At 41.7% G+C, this 20,262-nt stretch overlaps 1 protein-coding gene across 1 annotated transcript; it reads right to left on the reverse strand.

Annotated features, from left to right (window-relative positions):
• Positions 1–1,269: 1,269 nt before the first annotated feature.
• On the reverse strand, positions 1,270–20,163 carry snx33 (sorting nexin 33). The gene is made up of 2 exons (XM_077568838.1): positions 17,917–20,163; positions 1,270–3,343 (listed from the first exon to the last, which is right to left on the reverse strand). Exons 1-2 carry the CDS (start codon positions 19,349–19,351, stop codon positions 3,090–3,092), a joined length of 1,689 nt encoding a protein of 562 aa, XP_077424964.1. The 5' UTR covers positions 19,352–20,163; the 3' UTR covers positions 1,270–3,089.
• Positions 20,164–20,262: the final 99 nt, after the last annotated feature.

The following is a 20,262-nucleotide window of genomic DNA, read 5'->3' on the forward strand; positions in this document are numbered from 1 at the left end:
ACAAGTGCTTCATGCTTCATTTGTCATCACTCTGTAACTGGCCTTTGACCTATACTATTTTGACCCCACATATTATTAAAAAGAAGAGCAACAAAAATATTTGATACAGCTTACTAATAAATAGAGCAAATTATTTAATTTTCCATGATTTGACGATGTTGGTATTTGGAACATTTCCAAAGGTGGTCTTACAAGCCCTTTGTTGGTTTTACAAAAGATAATAATAAATTCTAAGGAACGACCGAGTAACTTTGCAGAGGTGCGTACTTGACATCTTCAGGTATATCCTATATCCTCGTTGGAATTTCCTCCACTTGATGACATTTCCTCCTGTGAGCAAAATGACGTCATCGCCACTCCTCATGTTACATTCCACAAACTGCGAGAACCTGAAACATGTAGCTAGGACATAGGTCAAGTGTCTTCAGCTATACATTATTTTAAAAAGGGAAATTGTGTAATATCAATTAGTTTGTAGCAGGCTTAAACAGTACAAGCATTTTTTTAATTAATCTTCTAACTGTCTTCACAATTTTGTCAATTTACCTCATTATTTTAAATCATTCTCTGGTACATTAAATCTGGACAAAAGTATTAATTAACTACAGGTTGGACTAGCGCTTTCTCGTCTAAATTATTTTACGAAGACATGTCGGACAATTGAATGCTTCCAGTCTTGTGGGAAGAGTTTAGGTGAGGTTCTTTTTCTGTTCGCATAAAAGCATGTTTGGACAAGTTTGGTGTGGAGGAATGGATAGGCCCCCTCAGCTCACAAATGTTCGTCTGCATGGAGGCGCTAACATTCTGCTTCACTTTATCCACGTAAAATTGTACACACAAAAATGTAGATGCCATATTACGTTTGTAAAATATCAGATACTCAAATAACTATAGTTTAAAGTACAAAGTTTCCCCTAAAATTTGAACTTTTTTCTTGAAAAACGCTATTCATGGCTTTAGCCCCAGGTGCTAGCTAGCTAGCTAGCAGGTAAATGAGCACCATGGGAGCTAGCTAGGGAGCTAGCTAGCTAGCACCAGGGGTTAAAGCTAAACTGTAGAAGAGTTTTTTACTTTCTGGACCACCTCTGTAAAAGGCAGTTGAAAAAATAAGATACTCAGTAAAGTGCAAGGTACTGACAAAAATACTTTTGCACTTTGTTACTTCTTATCTCTGCTCACTTGCCCTGAATGCAAAATTTATCATTGATCAATTTTGGCCACAGATGGACCGATAGCAAACTTGCTGAGACAAGATGACAAATTCAGACCACCTTTCTTTTCATGTTTTTTTATTTAAAGCTTCTATGTCCCCTTTCCTTTAACCAAGTGAGGAATGACTCAGCATTTTTGACATCCTGTAAACCCTCAACGTGTCAGCAAAACATCTACAACATAAATTTTTGAAGTTTCACCCCAAGCGTGAAACCACGTATTATTTCGAAGGGGATTTCCACATGCTAACCTTGCCGGCTTTTTGTTTTCGGCCTTTTTCAGGCTGCCTGCACATTTTCCTCACACACAAGGCCAGATTCAATTACAAAAGCAGAGAGAAAAAAGAGCCCTGCAATAGAAAAAAAAACGGAGAAGAGATGTAGGAAAATTCGGACTTGTGGGAGAAACTGCCAAACAGACATGGTCAAAAAGTACCAAAAAAACACATGTAGACGAAAAAATTTGGACCCACAAACGCATCTGTTCTATTTAGGAAGTTGAATTGGTACTTTTGGGAATGTCGTGATAAAAACAAGCGCACCGGAGTGTCAATCCGACACATGAAAATCTTCATTCACGTCACAGAACCATCACAACCATTCATACAAAACACGCAAACACACTCACGACTTAACAAAAGTTAATTACTTTTTCTTTTTTTGTTGAAACATACAAAAAGTGCCATTTTTGCTCCTTAAAAAAAAAGAATACGTTTCTTGTTTAGACTCGCTCAAACGTAGCTTAGCAAAAATGCTAACTTTAGTCTGCACAGGCAGCCCGTTTTCCAAACCTTTGCACGAGCAATGTTCAATACCACTTTTTCAGACCGATAGCAGTAAATAATTCATTCTTTGAGTACTTACCGATACTCCTAGTTAGTACTTCTGATATGTAAAATTTCATTTAACACTATGACAAAACATTGTGAACAAAACCTTTCTTTCTGACGCAGATGATAATTTGTCCATGTGACAAACTGCCGCAGAGAATACTTTGCTACTACTTTGCACCAGAAAACAACTTCCTTTAACATACGTTTCTGCCACACAGTACACTTTGGTTCAATTTGTCAGGTTATTTTTTTTAAATTGTGTAAGGTGCTAGAAAAAACAATTTCTCTGTTTTGCTAACTGTAGTGGAGGGACCGATAAGTTTCATCATCAACTATTGGCACCAAATGTTGGGGTGCCAATCCGGGTGTTCTGGTATCAATAAAGGTCCAGGCTTCCATCATCATCAGAGATTGCAAATCCAGGTCCAGAAAGTAAAACCCCTGCCACAGTTTGGCTTTAGCCACTGATGCTAGCTAGCTAGCTAGCAGGTAAACAAGCACCCGGGGAGCTAGCTAGAGAGCTAGCTAGCTAGCACCTGTGGCTAAAGCCAAACTGTGGCAGGGTTTTTACTTTCTGGACCTGCCACCTCTGATCATCATTAGTTACTAAATATTCCAACATAATTTACAGTTGGGTTAAAAACTAAATTTACCGCACCGAACTGAAGCAGACCGCTTGGTTGAAACGTGGCTTTAAGGCACTTCAGCAACATTTGGATGGGTCACTTCTCCATATATGAGGACAGACTCAAATAAGAAACAAGTTTTGCTGACAATGTGTTTTAAAAGGAGACATTCTTGATTTTTTTTGTTTGTTTAGCATGACAAAGAGAAGAGGACTGAACCCGTTTGATGGCGTTAGTGTGAACGATCCACTATAGGAACGGCTAAGAATTGAAAACCTACACGTAATGTCATAATACATTAAATGATGTAAAATAAACATTGCGCTGCGATGTCGTTGTCCATTATGTGATAGGTGCACAGTAAGTCTCGGAAAAAGGCAAGAGTCCGTAGCGTCCTCGGTCTTGGCACGCGGCGTACCTTAAAGACACTCGTACATGCGCAGCGTGCGCTCCAGTTGCTGCACCACGCGCTGGTAGAAGGCAATCTGCTCCCTGAGGTACGCCTGCATCATGTCCTTAAAGTTCACCTCCCGCTGCCGGTGGAAGTGGCTCATCTCGGCCTGCAGCGCGAAGCCGACCGTCCGGCAGCGCTTGCGAATGCCGTCGGCCTCGTCCTGGACCATCTTGCCCTCGTCCGTCATCCGCTGGCTTTCCTTCACCTTAGCAAAGGCACCTGAGGGGGACAGCAAAAAAAAAAAAGATTTATTTATAATAATATTTATAAGTTAATTCACTTTCAACGGTTTTATTGTATGAATCGCTATAACAACTGTGTGATTGGCATACACATGGCAAAAAAAAAAAAAAAAGCGGGACGGGTCCTGTGTAATATTGGGACAAAACAATGAGGTTGGGAGGCAGATTTCACCAAAGCCTCAAAAACAAGACTGTCACGGGCCGAGCATTTTGGCTGCCTAGAAACATGTTTTAGTTTAGTCTGGAAATTGGCGACTTCATTCTTCCTATGCAGATACTTTTAAGAGTGTTTTCCCTCACAAAGTTGGTGATGATGTGAAAGACTTGTAAAAAAAATAGAGTAAAATAAAAGAACCATTATTATACAGTTTAGCGCTAAACTAGTAAAATGTCTCCTATTTTATTGCTTTTTTTTTTCTTTTCTGGAGAGCTCAGTATTGTTCATTCGGTAATTTTACCGATGTGACTTTAAAAAGTTTTTTCTTTTTTTTGTATGTGGGTGAGTATGCGTATGCGTGCGTGCGTGTGAGTGTGTATTCATTAGTTCACCTAAAACTTTTTTTTTTTTTTTCAGGAGTTCACCTAAAACCTATTAAAAAATCCCATACCGTTCACCTAAACCGGAAACTTCAGAATCCAGCCAGCGTCGTGAGGCCGTCAGGAGACCCGAGGAAGGACCAAAGAAAAGAAAGGAAAGTAAAATCCAGCACCGACCGGACACCACCCACCAGGCCACTAACCAGAGTCCTTCACCAACCCCAGAGACATCTAAACGCCCTCAACCCAACGCAGCAGGACGGTGACCCCCCCTCTTATTTTATTGCTGATGGCGGCTGTGTAAAATGAAGTGTACATTGTAGCACGATTAACTGTTGTGAATCTGTGGAGCAAGGGGCACCAAGCAAACGCTACTTTTTGCCTTTTCTGCATACCAAACGTCTGAGGACAAGTTGTAACCACGTTGGCCCAGGCGGCCATCACGTCACTTTTCCACGGGCACGTCGCCACCTCACACTACCATCTGATTATTCCAGCCTGTCCAAACGGTCGAGCATGAACGCGAAAAAACAAAAAACAAAAAAAAAAAAAAACAAACGAGGAATATTTCAAATGTTCAAAACGGCGCTGTCGTCGTTGGCAAGCCGTGACAGGCCCCGCAGTCGTCGGGGTAACGACGTCTCGAGTCGACGTCGGGGCCCGGAATTTGAGCGGAATTCCTGGCAAGCGTGTGGGAAAGCACGGAGAGAGGAGACTGTGGAGATGACCTACATTCATGTGCTCCCTTTTTCACATGAGGGGAGAATGTGCATCACCACTTAGCATCAAGGAGGGTGCGTGTGTGAGCGTGTTGCGGGCGTAAAGGGAGCTGGGTTATAATAGTTTGGAATTTTCATGAGAGTTAGTTTTGATTTTTGTTGTTTACATCCAGTTCGTTTCCTTTGTATTTTATGAAAAACGCTTAGTTTAATTTTGTTTTTATTAGTTTTAGCATTGGTTTATTTTTTTACATGTGGAGTATAAAATAAATACATTTAGTATAATACATTTAAAAAGAACCCTGAATGCTCATTGAAAAAGATGAAAACAAAGGACATTTTTGCTCTAATTATTAGTGATTTATTAACATAAAAAGTAGTTTCAGTTGCTTATATATTTTTTAAAGTATTCTCATTTTTATTTTATTTTGTTAACATTTTTTTAAAGACTTTGTTTTAGTTAATTTGTTAGTCTTCATTAAGTGTAATAACCAGTCCAATAAGAAGCCCTTTTCTCACTGCCCACAGTCTGCAATTTGCTGCAGCAGGCACTTTTTATTTATTTATTGCTAACGCTCTCTACTTTGCTGCAGCAATCCATTTTATTGCAGTCCATAGTCTCCACTTTGCTACACTGATCCATAACTGGCCACAATCTCTGCTTTGCTGCAGGGATCTATTTTTTCACTGCCAACAGTTTACATTTTGCTTCTATTTTCTCACTGCCCACAGTCTCCACTTTGCTGCAACGGGCATTTAAACAAAAAATAATATATTGCTAACGCTCACTACTTTGCTGCAGCGATCCGTTTTACCGCTGCCCATAGTCTCCACTTTGGTACACTGATCCTTAACTGCCCACAATCTCTGCTTTGCTGCAGGGATCTATTTTCTCACTGCCCACAATCTCTATTTTGCTAAACAGGTGCATATTCTCACTGTCCACAGTCTTCCCTCTGCTGCAATGGCCACTTTCTTGCTGGCCACAGTCTCCGCTTTGTTGTCCATTTTATCGGTGCCCACAATCTCCTCTCGGATAAAATGTGTCTCCTTACCCAGAAGTGAACAACTGAAGACCTTGATGCGTTCACTGCAGTTTTTTTGAAGTTGACAACAGCGCTAATTTTAAGTGGAATGCTGAGTTGAAAAGAAAATCCGAAACAGGACAAGAAGCCGGGTAAAAACGGAACTTTTGCCGACACGGTTACCCTTCATCACAAAAAAAGACGCCCCCCCACCCCAAAAAAAAAAACATAAAAAAAAAAAAAAGTATAAATGCTTCCAGTTTTTGTGATGAGATAGTCACCTACTTATGGCACTAGTGTGACAGCTTAATGACCTTGTGGCAGCTAGATCGTCTGTGAGGGATTAGGAAAGAGAGGCGGGGGCGGTGCAGGCTTCCCGTCTAAACAAGCGGCGAAGCGTACGCAGCGAGATTTACAGGCTGGTACAATCACGCATGCGCACGGCGGCAGTCGAAGAAGCAGAAGAATGAGGACGGTCAGATTAACTGTGACCACAATCCTGCGGGCGGCTGAACTCTGGCGTCTGCTCAATGCTCTTTTCCCACAAGCCTCACAGGGCAGAAGGAATTCTGGGAGACGGCGCTATTCGCTCTCACGATTTTCAAGTGTTTATTTAATACAAATGTGTCGGCCTTAGTTTGCAGTAAGGGTTGCTCTGTATGAGACTGATTACGATAAGGCCCGGGGGGTGGGGGGGGGGGGTGTCCTGAAAAATGTCATCATAAGACTATTACTTTTGTTGATACGGCTGTTGTTGTGCCCATTGTTTTATCATCCCTCCCACAGTCACTCAACCCCTCCATCCTGTTTTCTCTATTTCTGAGTTGACGAATGTTTGAAAGTCATCAGTTTTCTTACGAATCAGCCGTTCTTGCCTGTGTAGAAATGCATTTTTTCCCCTCATTGTAGTACGTTTGAAAAGTTTTTGCAAGAATCTTTAATCAGTTACGATTGAACTTGCAAAGTGGAAATGTGACGTTTGCTCAAAGCCACGAAGTAAGTTTCTGTATTTGATTACTCAGTTCAACTAGCGAGGAAAAAACTATGGAAACAATAACCACGACAGGGTGCGGATCATTACAGTAAAGTCAAAACGATGAATCCACTACAGAAGCGCTCCAGCCAAACAGGCCTTCATCCAGTAGCTTAGCGCTGTCGCTAACGTCATAAAACAGCTCTTCTTGAACTTTTTGCACTAAATAAGTAGCGCCTAAAAAAAATAGCTAGCTTTTTTAGTACCACCATAATGACCAAGATTAACTCTTTGACTGCCAGACGTTTTCAGAAACGGGTTGTCCCCAGTGCCAGCCGATTTTAAGCATTTTGACTGATCTTTCAAGGTCCACAGAAAATTATGTGTTTGGACTATGGAAACACACATACTACCAAATGAAAGATTGGACTCTCATCTTTCATCAGAAAAAAAAGTTTGTTTCTACCTTATTCCGTTTTTCAGTAATCAACAATAGAAAATGGTTAGTTTCACCTCTGTTTTGAAACAAACGTCTTTTAACGTCTTTGGCACTCCTCCATAGGATTTTACTAAACGTTATTTAACGTTTTTGGCAGTCAAAGAGTTAAAATGTAGAAGAAAGTGTAGATTCAAGTCAGAAATTGTATTCCTCAATAGTATATTTAATATTTTTGTTTTGGAAAATATATAGTTATATAGTTGAAATGCAAATGCATTGAATTAAAAAGTTAAATACAACTGAATTGTACTTAACAACTCTGGTATGAATACCACACTTTGAGAATCTCTATCAAAATTATTGTATTGACAGACGTTACATTTGGTCAACGCAGCGAAAACCAGTGTAACCGTACCCTTACTGACGTACTTATTTAACATGAGTGATGAAGTGAAGGAACAGCCTGATGATTTGACTGATGAGGGAAGGGACAAACTAAAAAATAAAACGATTGAAAAGGAATTTCGAGAACGCATGACAAGCTCAAAAGGGGTCCCACACTCACAATATTGGCAGCAGCTAATGTTGCGCAATTTATCTGATAAATCCGAGGCGCTGTTACGGAACACTGACCCAAAAGGGTTGCAATTCTTTTGTTTTGTTTTTTTCTTCTCAGAGCCCCAGAAAGGAAAACAGAAACCGCCTCTCTCATCTCAGCACTGATCTCGAAAGGAAGTCATCACAGCTGCTACAAAATCCACCCTTGGGTCATGTTTGGCTACTTATGAAAAAATATGTTCACAATCAAAAGTTGAATTTGGTTGGGCGAAATTCATGGAGATTTCCAGATTTGCAAAGCTGACCTCCCAAATGTTGGCCGCCAAACAAACCTTGTGTCAATGCTCACTAAAGTCGGTGACAAGCATCTACACGTGTAATGGACAGAGACATCTTATCTGAGGAAGGATGTCATGTCGCCATGACAACTGCAAGTATTAGTCATGTTGCCATGACTTTGGCAAAAACTAACATAAAAATAATCAATTAAGTACAGCACAGTTTTTTTTTTGTTGTTATATTTTTACTTTCACTGAAATCAGCCTGTTTTGAAGGGGCACTCTTGTCTCATGCAAATGAGCCACGGGTCACCCCATCACAAGAACTTTCATTACCATGACAACAAGAGGCTAAACTACTTGCTGAGCCCAGCGTTGAAAAATGTTGCTAATTTCCATTAGCCCATCTTATGGTGTTAGGTTTTGCTTTAAAACATACAGCCTTTGATTTTCTTTTCTTTTGTTTGTCAGTTTTACAATAAACTTCAACTGGGAGTTCACTATGTTACATTTATGGGCATTTGTGGGCTGAACGTCATTTTTAACATATCCATTGTTTAGCTTGCGCTTCAAGGATCAGAGAAGGACTCCGATTGTACTGTAAAGAAACAAAGGAGAGAATGCTGAATGGGTTTCACTGAAGGAAGATGTGCTGCTCCCTGCACGGGATGCCAAACAGCCGACTGATCCAAACATAAACAAATACAGATGCTCTCAACTGCTACTTTCCACGTGTTCGTGAGACGGCCAGCATTTTTCTTCCGACATCAGCAAATTCAGCCAACCTTCTTCAATAAAAGCTCATCCAGTTCTCATGCCACGCTCCAAATTTGGACCCATGTTTTCCCTTTAAAGACAGAGTGGGGAGCCTAGGGTCATAAACAGCCTGTGAAGGCATTTGAGCTGGCCCGCCATGAAATTCTAAAAATAATAATAATAATAACCGATAGTGTACCTGGTTTAAATTTTTTGGTGACCAGGTGAATTTTCCTAGGACAGTTTAATAAGAATGATAAAGTACGTAAATACCGTACATGTTTGACAACAAACGGGTCTAAAAGATTAAATGCAATTGTATTGTTCTTAGAATGTAAACACAACTTTAGAATGTAAACACAACTTAACAACAGAGGTGGCAAATCCAGGTCCAGAAAGTAAAAACCCTGCCACAGTTTGGCTTTAGCCCCTGACGCTAGCTAGCGAGCTAGCAGGTAAATGAGCACCATGGGAGCTAGCTAGGGAGCTAGCTAGGGAGCTAGCTAGGGAGCTAGCTAGGGAGCTAGCTAGCTAGCACCTGGGGCTAAAGCCAAACTGTGGCAGGGTTTTTACTTACTGGACCTGGATTTGCCACCTCTGCTTAACAAATGTACTCTACTTAGGGTTCCAGACTAACTTTTGTTACGAGAAGCACAGTGGACAATTTAGGGGCAAACACTATAAATCAACTTGCAATGTAAACATTCATCCCATCCATTTTCACTATATTACTGATAAATGGGCTAAAGTGTGAAGCAACAAAAACGATTCAAGCATAGTAATTATTTTTTAAAAATCTGCAAACTTACTGGTTTTACTGGCGCGAGTGGATGAAAATTTTAGTTGCGCCGTCTCAAATTGTTGGGGCATATTGCAGTCTTGAGCCCTTTACTGGATTAAAAAAAATGTTTGTATCAAATTTTTAACATTATGTACAGTTTGAACATTTAATTCAGTGATCCTTCACATACCACTAGTAGCGGGCACCCGCGTACCACTTGGAAATGGCCCAAATTCCTGAATAATGGCGCCTCATAACCAAACAACCTGTGCATATCCAGGACCTTGTTTTATTGAATATCAATATTGATTGATTGTGAAGAGTAAATACTGATGTTGAATTAAAAAAAAATAATAATAATTCAAAAGGGCCTACGGGACTACCTACTGTTTCACGTAAATGAAAATCAAGGTTCTTTCTTTGATAAGAGCAAGAACAACCGTGCCTACACGATTCATAATGTTTTCTTTCTACTAATGAAATGAGAGTATGATAAACGGCAGGAACTAACAAACTGCCTGCTTTTAACTCTTTGACTGCCAAAAACGTTAAATAACGTTTAGTAAAATCCTATGGAGGAGTGCCAAAGACGTTAAAAGACGTTTGTTTCAAAACAGAGGTGAAACTAACCATTTTCTATTGTTGATTACTCAGAAACAGAATAAGGTAGAAACAAACTTTTTTTTTTCTGATGAAAGATGAGAGTTCAATCATTCATTTGGTAGTATGTGTGTTTCCATAGTCCAAACACATAATTTTCTGTGGACCTTGAAAGATCAGTCAAAATGCTTAAATCGGCTGGCACTGGCGACATCCCTTTTCTGAAAACGTCTGGCAGTCAAAGAGTTAAAAGAACAATTGAACATGAATCACTGCTGCTGGGATCGTCAGACCTCGTCCGAGCCAAATGCTGTTTTCCACTTAAATTAATTAAATAGAATACGTGGGGGGGGGGGGGGGCATATTCATTCAAATAATAGCACAGTAATGGCTACAGAGGGTGTGGTGGACATGAACAAATAAAGGTAGCTGTCCAAAGATTGAAACTCCCAAAAAGTCAAAAAAGTAATTTGCAGCACTTTTCCAGCCTTGAATTGTCGTTAAAGTGTTTTGATTTAGTGATTTTAACCCAAATGTCAACTGGATGTTTTATGCTGTGGTCGCCCACATGGATGTCGTGACTCACTTCCTGTTACTGTCCGCCATCTCTTAGCCAAACAGGCCACGACATTGCAAACATCGGCCAGCGGGTTCCTGCTTTGGTAGCACAGGAAAAAAACTCTGTTTTTTGCGCATACCTGGAGCAAACCCAAAAAGGTTTTAATTATCGTTTGCTACAGGTAGAGCGCACTGACAAGAACTCTAAAACTACCATCATTTCCTAACTTTACTTGCCAAGGATATTTTCCACCCCATTTGCAGACGTACTTGGGTCACGGGGTCTTTTGAATCAATCAGGTTCTAATAGACTGAGGTCAATATTAGTAATCCTGAAGGTGCTTGAGGATGAAACTCAACACGAGTCTACTGAGCTGACCTATGATCTCAGCCGACACCCAATTGTTGTAAACACGGGTTTGGCTTGAACAACTTGGCTGCTCAAGCGCCCGAGAGAAATGCGCCGATTTGAATGTTAAACACAGGACCTGACAGAGGAATCTTTTTCTTCTTGGAACATTCATGAGGCTCACATTTAACTCATTCCCTCCCAGCCATTTGCACTGAAGCAACCCCCTTCGCTCCCGGCTGTTTTACTGGATTTTGACTGACTTTGCAAGGCCCACAGAATATTCTGTTCTATTGCTATAAAAACTTGGAACCTACCAAAAGAAAGAAATTCTCCTTTTTCATCAGGAAAAAGAAGTTTGTTTGCAACTGTAGAATTCGACTTTAGCTAAGTTTCATCAATTTTTACAACAGGGGGCAAAAAGTGCGTGTTGCAACATTGCCCTGGCTGATCTCTTATACTCTGCTGCTACCTGCTGGCCGTTTTTTGTAATAACTACCATTGTTTTAAGCGACCTCTTCAGGTCAGAAGCTGTATCAAAGCCTTCTGTATGCTCTAGCATAAAAAAAAACATTTAAAAAAAAACGTTTTGGGGGAAGTGAAGGACAAAGTATTAAAAACATATTTAGACATTTTGGGGTTTTGGGTTTGGTTGGGTTTTATTGAACTAAGATTAAGTACAGTGTTGAGTACCACAACAACACGTCTATGATGGACAACACAAGGTATCGATGTCGATTTATCATCACCAGTTTGAACATATTGTAATGCCCATGCAGGTGATCAAGGATAAACTTTCAATTCTTTGACTAAGCAAATGGCAACAAAACAAATCCGTAACAGTCACATTCGTACGAGCATTACTTCCGTAGTAATGTCAAAACTGAACCTAATGTTACAGTGGCTTACGATAACATAAAATTTTTACTAGTGCTGTCAACGTTCAAGCGTTAACTAATTTATGAATCTAAAAAAAATGATCGCATTAATTATGTGTTAACGCAGATTAATCGCACTCTTAACTCTTTGACTGCCAAAAACGTTAAATAATGTTTAGTAAAATCCTATGGAGGAGTGCCAAAGACGTTAAAAGACGTTTTTTCAAAACAGAGGTGAAACTAACCATTTTCTATTGTTGATTACTGAAAAACGGAATAAGGTAGAAGCAAACTTTTTTTTCTGATGAAAGATGAGAGTCCAATCTTTCATTTGGTAGTATGTGTGTTTCCATAGTCCAAACACATAATTTTCTGTGGACCTTGAAAGATCAGTCAAAATGCTTAAAATCGGCTGGCACCCACGGCATCCCTTTTCTGAAAACGTCTGGCAGTCAAAGTGTTAATTTTGGCCACAGATGATCATTTATTCGTTGATAGGTAGCACAGGTTGTGTTTGAGCAATAAACATAACTACATGCATTAAAGTAAAGCATTTAATAAATGTTTGCGTATGACATATTTGTTCCCCCATTTTAAATTATGCAAGTAATTAACCGATTAGAAAAAGAGGAGGATGAGCGTGTGCAGTGGATCAAAAGATGTTGAAGAATTAGCACATAACAGGTGCTCTTTGAATTTGGCAGGCAAACTTTTTTGATAAAAGGCCTTTTTAATGAAGCGATTAATCGTGATTAATCAAATTCTAAAATGTGATTAATCTGATGAAAAATAATCTCATTTTTGGAGAACTACTGTTCTATGGTAGAACTGCTGGACTGGATCCAAATCAAACAAAAGACAACAATAATAGAGGCACTGTTTGTGTAATAATGACTACAGACTAGCATTATTTACACAACTACTGGGATTTTTTGCACTAAGATTGGTCTCAGGAGTACTAGAAAAGAACATTTTCCTTATCACATAAAGGCTTTTTGCACTCTAGTGCCTGAAGGGTATTCGGCTGTGGGGAGGGAGGGCGATACAGAGACTTCTGGGAGACATCTGTGGTCTCCGTTGGTGCGAATCAGTGGGCCAACATGCGCAGAAATGCCGCAGCATGTGGACGGGCAGTTCGTGTGAAGACGAGAGGGGCCTCGCCTGGGCCCAGATTTATGAGTAAGCAAATAGTGCCGGGGGGGGGGGGGGGCTAACAAAGTCGCCAAAGTGGATAGCGCCGCAAATAAGCATGGCAATAAAATACACTCAAGTTTTCTGAAGAACGTTATACTACTTACTACATGCTGTTATTTTATTTTACTGCTTGTTATATGAACTGTGGGTCAATTTTACCCAATGCCATCCTGGATATATACCCGGTTTGTTGGATCAGCTTCCAAATAAGACAGACAAGCAATCGATGTGGTTTGGCACGTATTGCCATATAGAGGATCACTAACTTCTCCAAGTCCAGCTTAAAAGTCTTCCAGGCATGCTTCAACGAGCTCCGCAACCTTCAATAATGAGCTCTGGTGTGCATCACCACAGCTTTTATCCCACTATCAGCAACAACCGAAGGCGGGGGTGGATTAAGACAAGTCTTTCCGAGGCTGAACGGCATTAACACGGCGTCATTGTAAATAATTCCAGTGTGTGGGATCTTAAAACAATTAGGAATAGGACATTTTGGGCTTGGTCCACTGTAGCGCTGCACCGTCAAATATTTGCTCTGTGGAGATTTCGGGAAAACACTGTGGTCGCCCTGGATACGATAATGACAGGAACTGATGGTGAGCCGGGGTCGCCCACTCAGCAGTCTTGTGTTTTGTTAAAAACCAGCAACGTTCCAGTGAGTAAGGTTGATTCTACAGTTTTACCATTTTTTTTGCAACGTTAGCTACCATCTGTATTAAAAACAGCAGTTCTTCCATTTTTATTTTATTACTACAAACAATAGATGTGATTCATCTTGGGAAAATTGGGAAAATACTAAATTCTAACATAAGTAGCCAAAAGCAAACACTGGTTGTTCTGCTGTATTACTGCAGGTAGTAGGGGTGTGCCAAAAAATCGATTGTCATATGGATCGCAATTCTCATTTAGTAGGATTCAGAATCAATTTTAAATGTCCCAAAATCAATTTCATTTAAATTATTTTATACTGACTTGCCTTTGTCTGTGTGTGCCTTCATTGGGAGCGCTGTTCATGTTGTACCCGGTTTGGCCACTGAGGGGCAGTGTGGTTCCACGCGGTCTAATACATTGTTAAGTTGTAGCCACATTAGAGAGTAGAAGGAAAAAGTCACGATCAATATATTCCAATAAAAGTTGATGTTTTTTGCAAAGTGTGGAGCCCTCCTTTTGAGTGATAAAAGTGCCGCGAGTAGCCGCAAGTAGCGAGTAATGGCTATTAGGGCTGTGCAAAAAAATGGATTCTCATAAGAATCGCGATTCTCATTTAGTACGATTCAGAATCGATTTTGAATGTCCCAAAATCGATTTTATTTAAATTATTTTATACTGTCTTGCCTTTGTCTGTGTGTGCCTTCATTGGGAGCGCTGTTCATGTTGTACCCGGTTTGGCCACTGAGGGGCAGTGTGGTTCCACACGGTCTAATACATTGTTAAGTTGTAGCCACATTAGAGAGTAGAAGGAAAAAGTCACGATCAATATATTCCAATAAAAGTTGATGTTTTTTGCAAAGTGTGGAGCCCTCCTTTTGAGTGATAAAAGTGCCGCGAGTAGCGAGTAATGGCTATTAGGGCTGTGCAAAAAAATGGATTCTCATAAGAATCGCGATTCTCATTTAGTACGATTCAGAATCGATTTTGAATGTCCCAAAATCGATTTTATTTAAATTATTTTATCCTGTCTTGCCTGTGTCTGTGTGTGCCTTTATTTGGAGCGCTGTTCATGTTGTACCCGGTTTGGCCACTGAGGGCCAGTGTGGTTCCACACGGTCTAATACATTGTTAAGTTGTAGCCACATTAGAGAGTAGAAGGAAAAAGTCACGATCAATATATTCCAATAAATGTTGTTTTTTTTCAGCGCGGAGCCGTTCTTTTGAGTGATGAAAGTGCCACGAGTAGCGTGCTAATTAGCATTAGCGAGTCAGACTGGAGTAGATCATTACAATTCCTTGCACATCTATAGATTGAAGCAAAAATCATTGTCAATCAAATCATTTTGAATAATAAAAAATCGCTCTTAATCGAAAATCGATTCTGAATCGAATCGCAGACCCAAAAATCGGAATCGAAATTGTGAGACATTCAAAGATTCCCACCCCTACTACTGAGGTCTGCTTCTGATGTCATTTAGGCAAGGAAGGGCCTCTTACATAACAAGGAGATCTCATCCCCATGACACCTCTACCAAGGGGCAGATCCGTTTCATGCCCCTTTGTGTTATGTTACCGAAACTTTCAAGAGTTCCTTTTGTTTCTGATTGGAACTCCACTGCACAAAAGCAGTACTCGACCGGCACGCCACATCTCGTTCACAATACTCGATCGCGTCACAGGACGCGTCACAATGCATTCTGGGATTGAGATGCTCCAACAAAGAAGTAAGTGTGATGTGGCGGGGCGGTGGCGGCCGGTGGCGATCACATCTGCGCAAACAAAAACCTCACGAGGCCCGTCACTCTGGAACAATGTGGTGCAATTAGCCCTCGCAATCCAAGCCTGGCCCCTGCGCCAACTTCACAAGGATGGATGAGAAGAAGCAAATGGAAAAGCAGAATGAGCAGGGCTGCAAAATTCCAGTAATTTTTCAATTAGAAAACTTTGCGTGGGAATTAACATGTATTTATGGGAATTAATGGGAAAAGCAGGATTTTTTTTTTTTTAAATTGAAGGTTGTCTCTAAATAGGGAACTGAGATACAAGCAAAATTTGTCCAGTGACTATACTCGTTACTCAAAACACCAGTATGCCAATTTAGCATCCACCCCCCAAAATTTTTTTTCAATATATAGATATTTTTTACTGATAGCATTTTGCATTGTTTTCAGCATGCAGCTAAATGGGCTGTCACAAAAAAAAAAAAAAATACAATAATATGTTCTATACGCCCCCACTAGTCTAAACACAGCATTCTGATTAATAATGTGTTTGTGGAATATAAATTAAGCAGCAAAAGCCATCCGTTTTATCCATCTCAGGGTCGGACATTTTGCTTGTGGCTTTTGCTGCTCAATTGATATTCCACAAGCGCAATATTAATCAGAATGCTGTGTTTAGACTAGTGGTGGCACATACCATATCATTGTAAAGACAATTGTTGACCTGACTTCATCTTTAACTCAAAATTTCAGGCAATAGCATTTTTACAATGATACGCAAAGAGATAAGCAATTACACAGCTTACAAAAAAGGAACATTTGCAATAATGCCTGGAAGAGCGGGAAGAAGAACATCTTATTAAACCCCACCCCCTTTTCTCATCAAAATTCATGTTTCATTCAATAAAATATTGAAAACTTGATAAAGTACTCATTACAAACAAATCAGCTGAAATGTCATGCTTTTAAACTGTAATACTTTTTTTTTTCCTTATGACAAAACGCTTATATTTATGCTTGAAAATCATCAGAATTCACCAGATTAACTTCCTATCGAAATGCACCGGAAATTTCACCCCGCCCCACCAATTTCAAAACCCTAAGAGTGAGGCGGAAAAAGGAGATGACTTCCAAAGCCAAACAAACTCGATGTGCACGCTTCGCCTGACGTAAGCTGTAAGCTTCGCGCTCCCGAGAGAGGTCCGAAAACCAAGAACACACGGCTCACGCACACACGACGGCGCAAATCTTTGGAGACGTTTCACAATCCTCAATGGTCTTGACCATTGTTGAATAGTTTACATTTTGCCTGTATCTCAATGGAGGACGCAAGAATCGCCTCGTCCACCCTCGTCGATCTTCCTTTTCGAAGACATTCCACAGGTTGTCAACAAGGTTGATGTCAGGGAATGATAGTGGCCATACCATACATTTTTCTCCCTTTATACAGAACCTATATGTAAAGCCATTAAGGGTGGGAATCTTTGAATGTCTCACGATTCGATTCGATTCCGATTTTTGGGCCTGCGATTCGATTCAGAATCGATTTTCGATTGAGAACGATTTTTGGTTCAGAATGATTTGATTGACATTGATTTTTGCTTCAGTCTATAGATGTGCAAGAAATTGTAATGATCGACTCCAGTCTGACTCGCTAATGCTAATTAGCATGCTACTCGCGGCACTTTCATCATTCAGCTCCACGCTGAAAAAAAACAACTTTTATTGGAATAACTTGATTGTGACTTTTTCCTTCTACTCTCTAATGTGGCTACCACTTTAACAGTTGAACCACACTGCCCCTCAGTGGCCAAACCGGGTACAACATGAAGAGCACTCTCAATAAAGGCAGACATAGGCAAGACCGTATAAAATAATTTAAATAAAATCGATTTTGGGACATTCAAAATCGATTCTGAATCGTACTAAATGAGAATTGCGATTCTTATGAGAATCGATTATTTTGCACAGGCCTAATAGCCATATGCTTATTTGGAACACATGCCCTGTCTCTGTCTCTGTCTCTCTGTCTCTCTCTCTCTCCCTCGCATTTAGGGACTATACACTTTGGAGGACCCTAACTACACGTTCGACGAAGGAGACCCGTTTAGACATTTACAAGAGCCACATAAATCTCGGGACATTTCCTGGTTGTACCCACCCTTACTCTACTATCACATATTTCAACAGAAACGTCAAGGTTTAAAAGGTCTTGCGGGACAATACTTGTATCCAAGGGCTGCACCCATTGGAGGACCCAGCCTAAGAATTCGATGAAGGCTACGTCAAACCCTAGGGAGCTTCTCCGATTTGACGGCATGTTAGACACATCTCAACGAGAGATAACTTTGCTTGTTGTGGAGGAGCTAAGTTTAAATCCAAGTACGGGAAGAACACAAACTTCACACAGGTAGCCTGGAGCTCAGGACTGAACCCAGAACCTCAGAACTCAAATCCCAACCAAAACACCCTGACTGTGAAAACGGCTTTTAAGGGCAAAGGATGGATTGTGAAGTTTTAAATTCGAGATTACCTTTTTGTAGATGAATAATGTCTGGGAAGTTGGCAAGCAGGCCTTGGTAGAGCGACAACGTGTCCAGCATATGGAAGAGGTCGTACTTGGGCTGCTCCGCGAACAGCTCGCCAATGTTCTCGTAGGTGCGGCCAGTGTGAGAGATGGCGTTGTTGAGGGCCTCGGAGCAGTTCGGAGGGTCCAGCATGAACGACTGGCTGATGGACTGGAAAGAGTTGCCCAGTCGTTGGAACTCCTTCCTGAAGCCGCCCAGGTGCTTGCGAACCAGCTCCGAGGCCACGTGCGTGAGCTGCAAGACGCTGTCGTCCATCTTCTTGGCGAAGTTCTTGAACGTGTCAACCCGTTCTTCCACGTCTTGAAGGTCCTGGTGCTCGTTGGGGATCTGAAGGGTCAGCATGAAGTGCGCCCCGACCATCTCGTCCTTCTCGGCCCGCCTCTTGCCCAGCTTCCATTGCTTGTCGTCGGCGCACATCAGGAAGTGCTCGAAGCCTTCGTACTGGGAGAGCACCGGGTGGCTGGTCATGTGGTTCATCCACAGGATCAGCCGCCGCTTGCGCTTCTCGATGAAGTCCTCCTCAAAGCGCCCCGTGGCCTGCTTCTCCGGCAGGTGAGGCACCGAGATCACAGTGAACTTGTGCAACAGGCGGTTGTAGAGCCAGTCAAAGTGCTTGTAGCGCCTGTACACGGGCCGAGTGGTATGGCTCGGCGTCACGCGGTACGAAATGTACGTCTTGATGCCTTTGAACTTGGTCTGCTTGGTGGGGTCTTCAATGGAACATGAGAAAGGCTGTGGGTTTTCCTTCCATCTGGGCCCCTGGGGGCTCATCTCGATGGTGTAGGATTCAGCTATCTTCGCCATCATGGGTACGTCCCCCAACACAAAGGCCTCCACACCCGAGCGGACGAAGCTGGAGAAGCGGTTCAAATTGCGGCCCACCATGCTGCTTTTCCTGGCACTGGAGATGCTGTCCTGCCGCTCCATGGGCGGCTTGGCCCGGTAGTGCACGTTGGGGTTGTTGGATGGCGGGCTCTGATGCGAGTGACCGTTGGCCCCAGGGCTCCGGCCGATATCGGCGTCCTCCACCACAGTGGACCTGTCGTCCCAATCGTCCCAGTCATCATCGTCGTCGATATCATAGTAAGTCGGTTGCGTGTTGAGGGTTGTGTTCATAGTGGAGGGCAGGAAACAGGAATCATTCCCCAAAGAGCCTGCCGGGCTGATGGAGCAGTCGGTCACGTTAGAGTTGGAACGCGTGCGAATAACTTCCACATAGGATGCCGGGAAGAGACCCCGTTCCCCTCGGCTGTTCTCCCCCTGGAACCATCCGTCCACCGAGTTCTCGTCGAAGATGATCAGGTCCTCGTTCTCCTGGATGCTGATCTCCTCTTTGTTTTCACTTTGGAAAGTGTAGAGTGCTTTGGCTTTCACCGACATCTTGACTTGATCCTGATCCAGTTACAAAACAATAATATTAATAATATCTAATAATCTACATGCACATGGTGCCTATCAGCTGTATTGGAAACATGTAGGGCACTTTAATGAATATTTCAACTCATCTCACATGACATGGATCAGGTGTGCAACAGCACAGTCAGTCAAAAACTGTTTACTATACTTATGCTTGACTTACACTTCACCGTTAACGAGACTACTCTAGTCCATTGATGCAAACACTCTTTTGTCTAAAAATTGAGTTATTTGTACGCACTCAAAGGCCCTCGTTAATTTAGATTTCTACTTCCCTGTTACAAAAAAGTCAGTTTAAAAACCGGTTTCACCAACCAGATCCTGTAACGAGGCTTTTAATAATCCAAAAAAAAAAATGGACCAGAACCGCTCGTTTATACCCAGTTGTCGCACTTTCGTCACATTACGGATCCTGGCAACGGTCCCGGTTGTAAATAATTCCAAGTGAAAAGTGCACTTTTGTTGATAGCGATGGTATCCGTGAACATGGTGAGGCGGCAACTCCACATTCCCGTCCTTCCTTCCTTCCTTCAGACACAAACTTGCTCCGTGAGTCTCGTAAGCAGGTTCCTGGGCATCTTCGCTCGATCCTTTTGAAAATCACAACAGCCTTCTCCGGTCATCGCGCTTAGGCGAGCCGGTATTGTTTCTGTGGCTCTATTTCCTCACGGCCCCGACACAAAGTAACTCTTTCCATGACGTTAGACTGAGACAATTGGAGGCGAGATCGCCTGTACTCTTTCAAGCCGCCTTTCCATGAAAGCGAAGTGGGGGGATGCTATGGCTCAATGACGCTCTCTAGGTGGACGCATGAGGTCATTGCAACAACACAGAGCTTTGAAAGGATGACATCCATTTGATGTAGTTCCAAATAT

This window comes from Vanacampus margaritifer, chromosome 6, assembly GCF_051991255.1.
Source record: "Vanacampus margaritifer isolate UIUO_Vmar chromosome 6, RoL_Vmar_1.0, whole genome shotgun sequence".
NCBI classification, from domain to species: Eukaryota; Metazoa; Chordata; class Actinopteri; order Syngnathiformes; family Syngnathidae; genus Vanacampus; species Vanacampus margaritifer.

What these genes read in the sequence shown, in the direction of transcription:
- snx33 (XM_077568838.1), bottom strand. Translation starts at nt 19,351, where the DNA reads ATGTCGGTGAAAGCCAAAGCACTCTACACTTTCCAAAGTGAAAACAAA. An exon ending in CATTATTCATCTACAAAAAG is followed by an intron (nt 3,344 to 17,916) that starts GTAATCTCGAAT and finishes TGTCCCCCTCAG; the next exon opens with GTGCCTTTGCTAAGGTGAAG.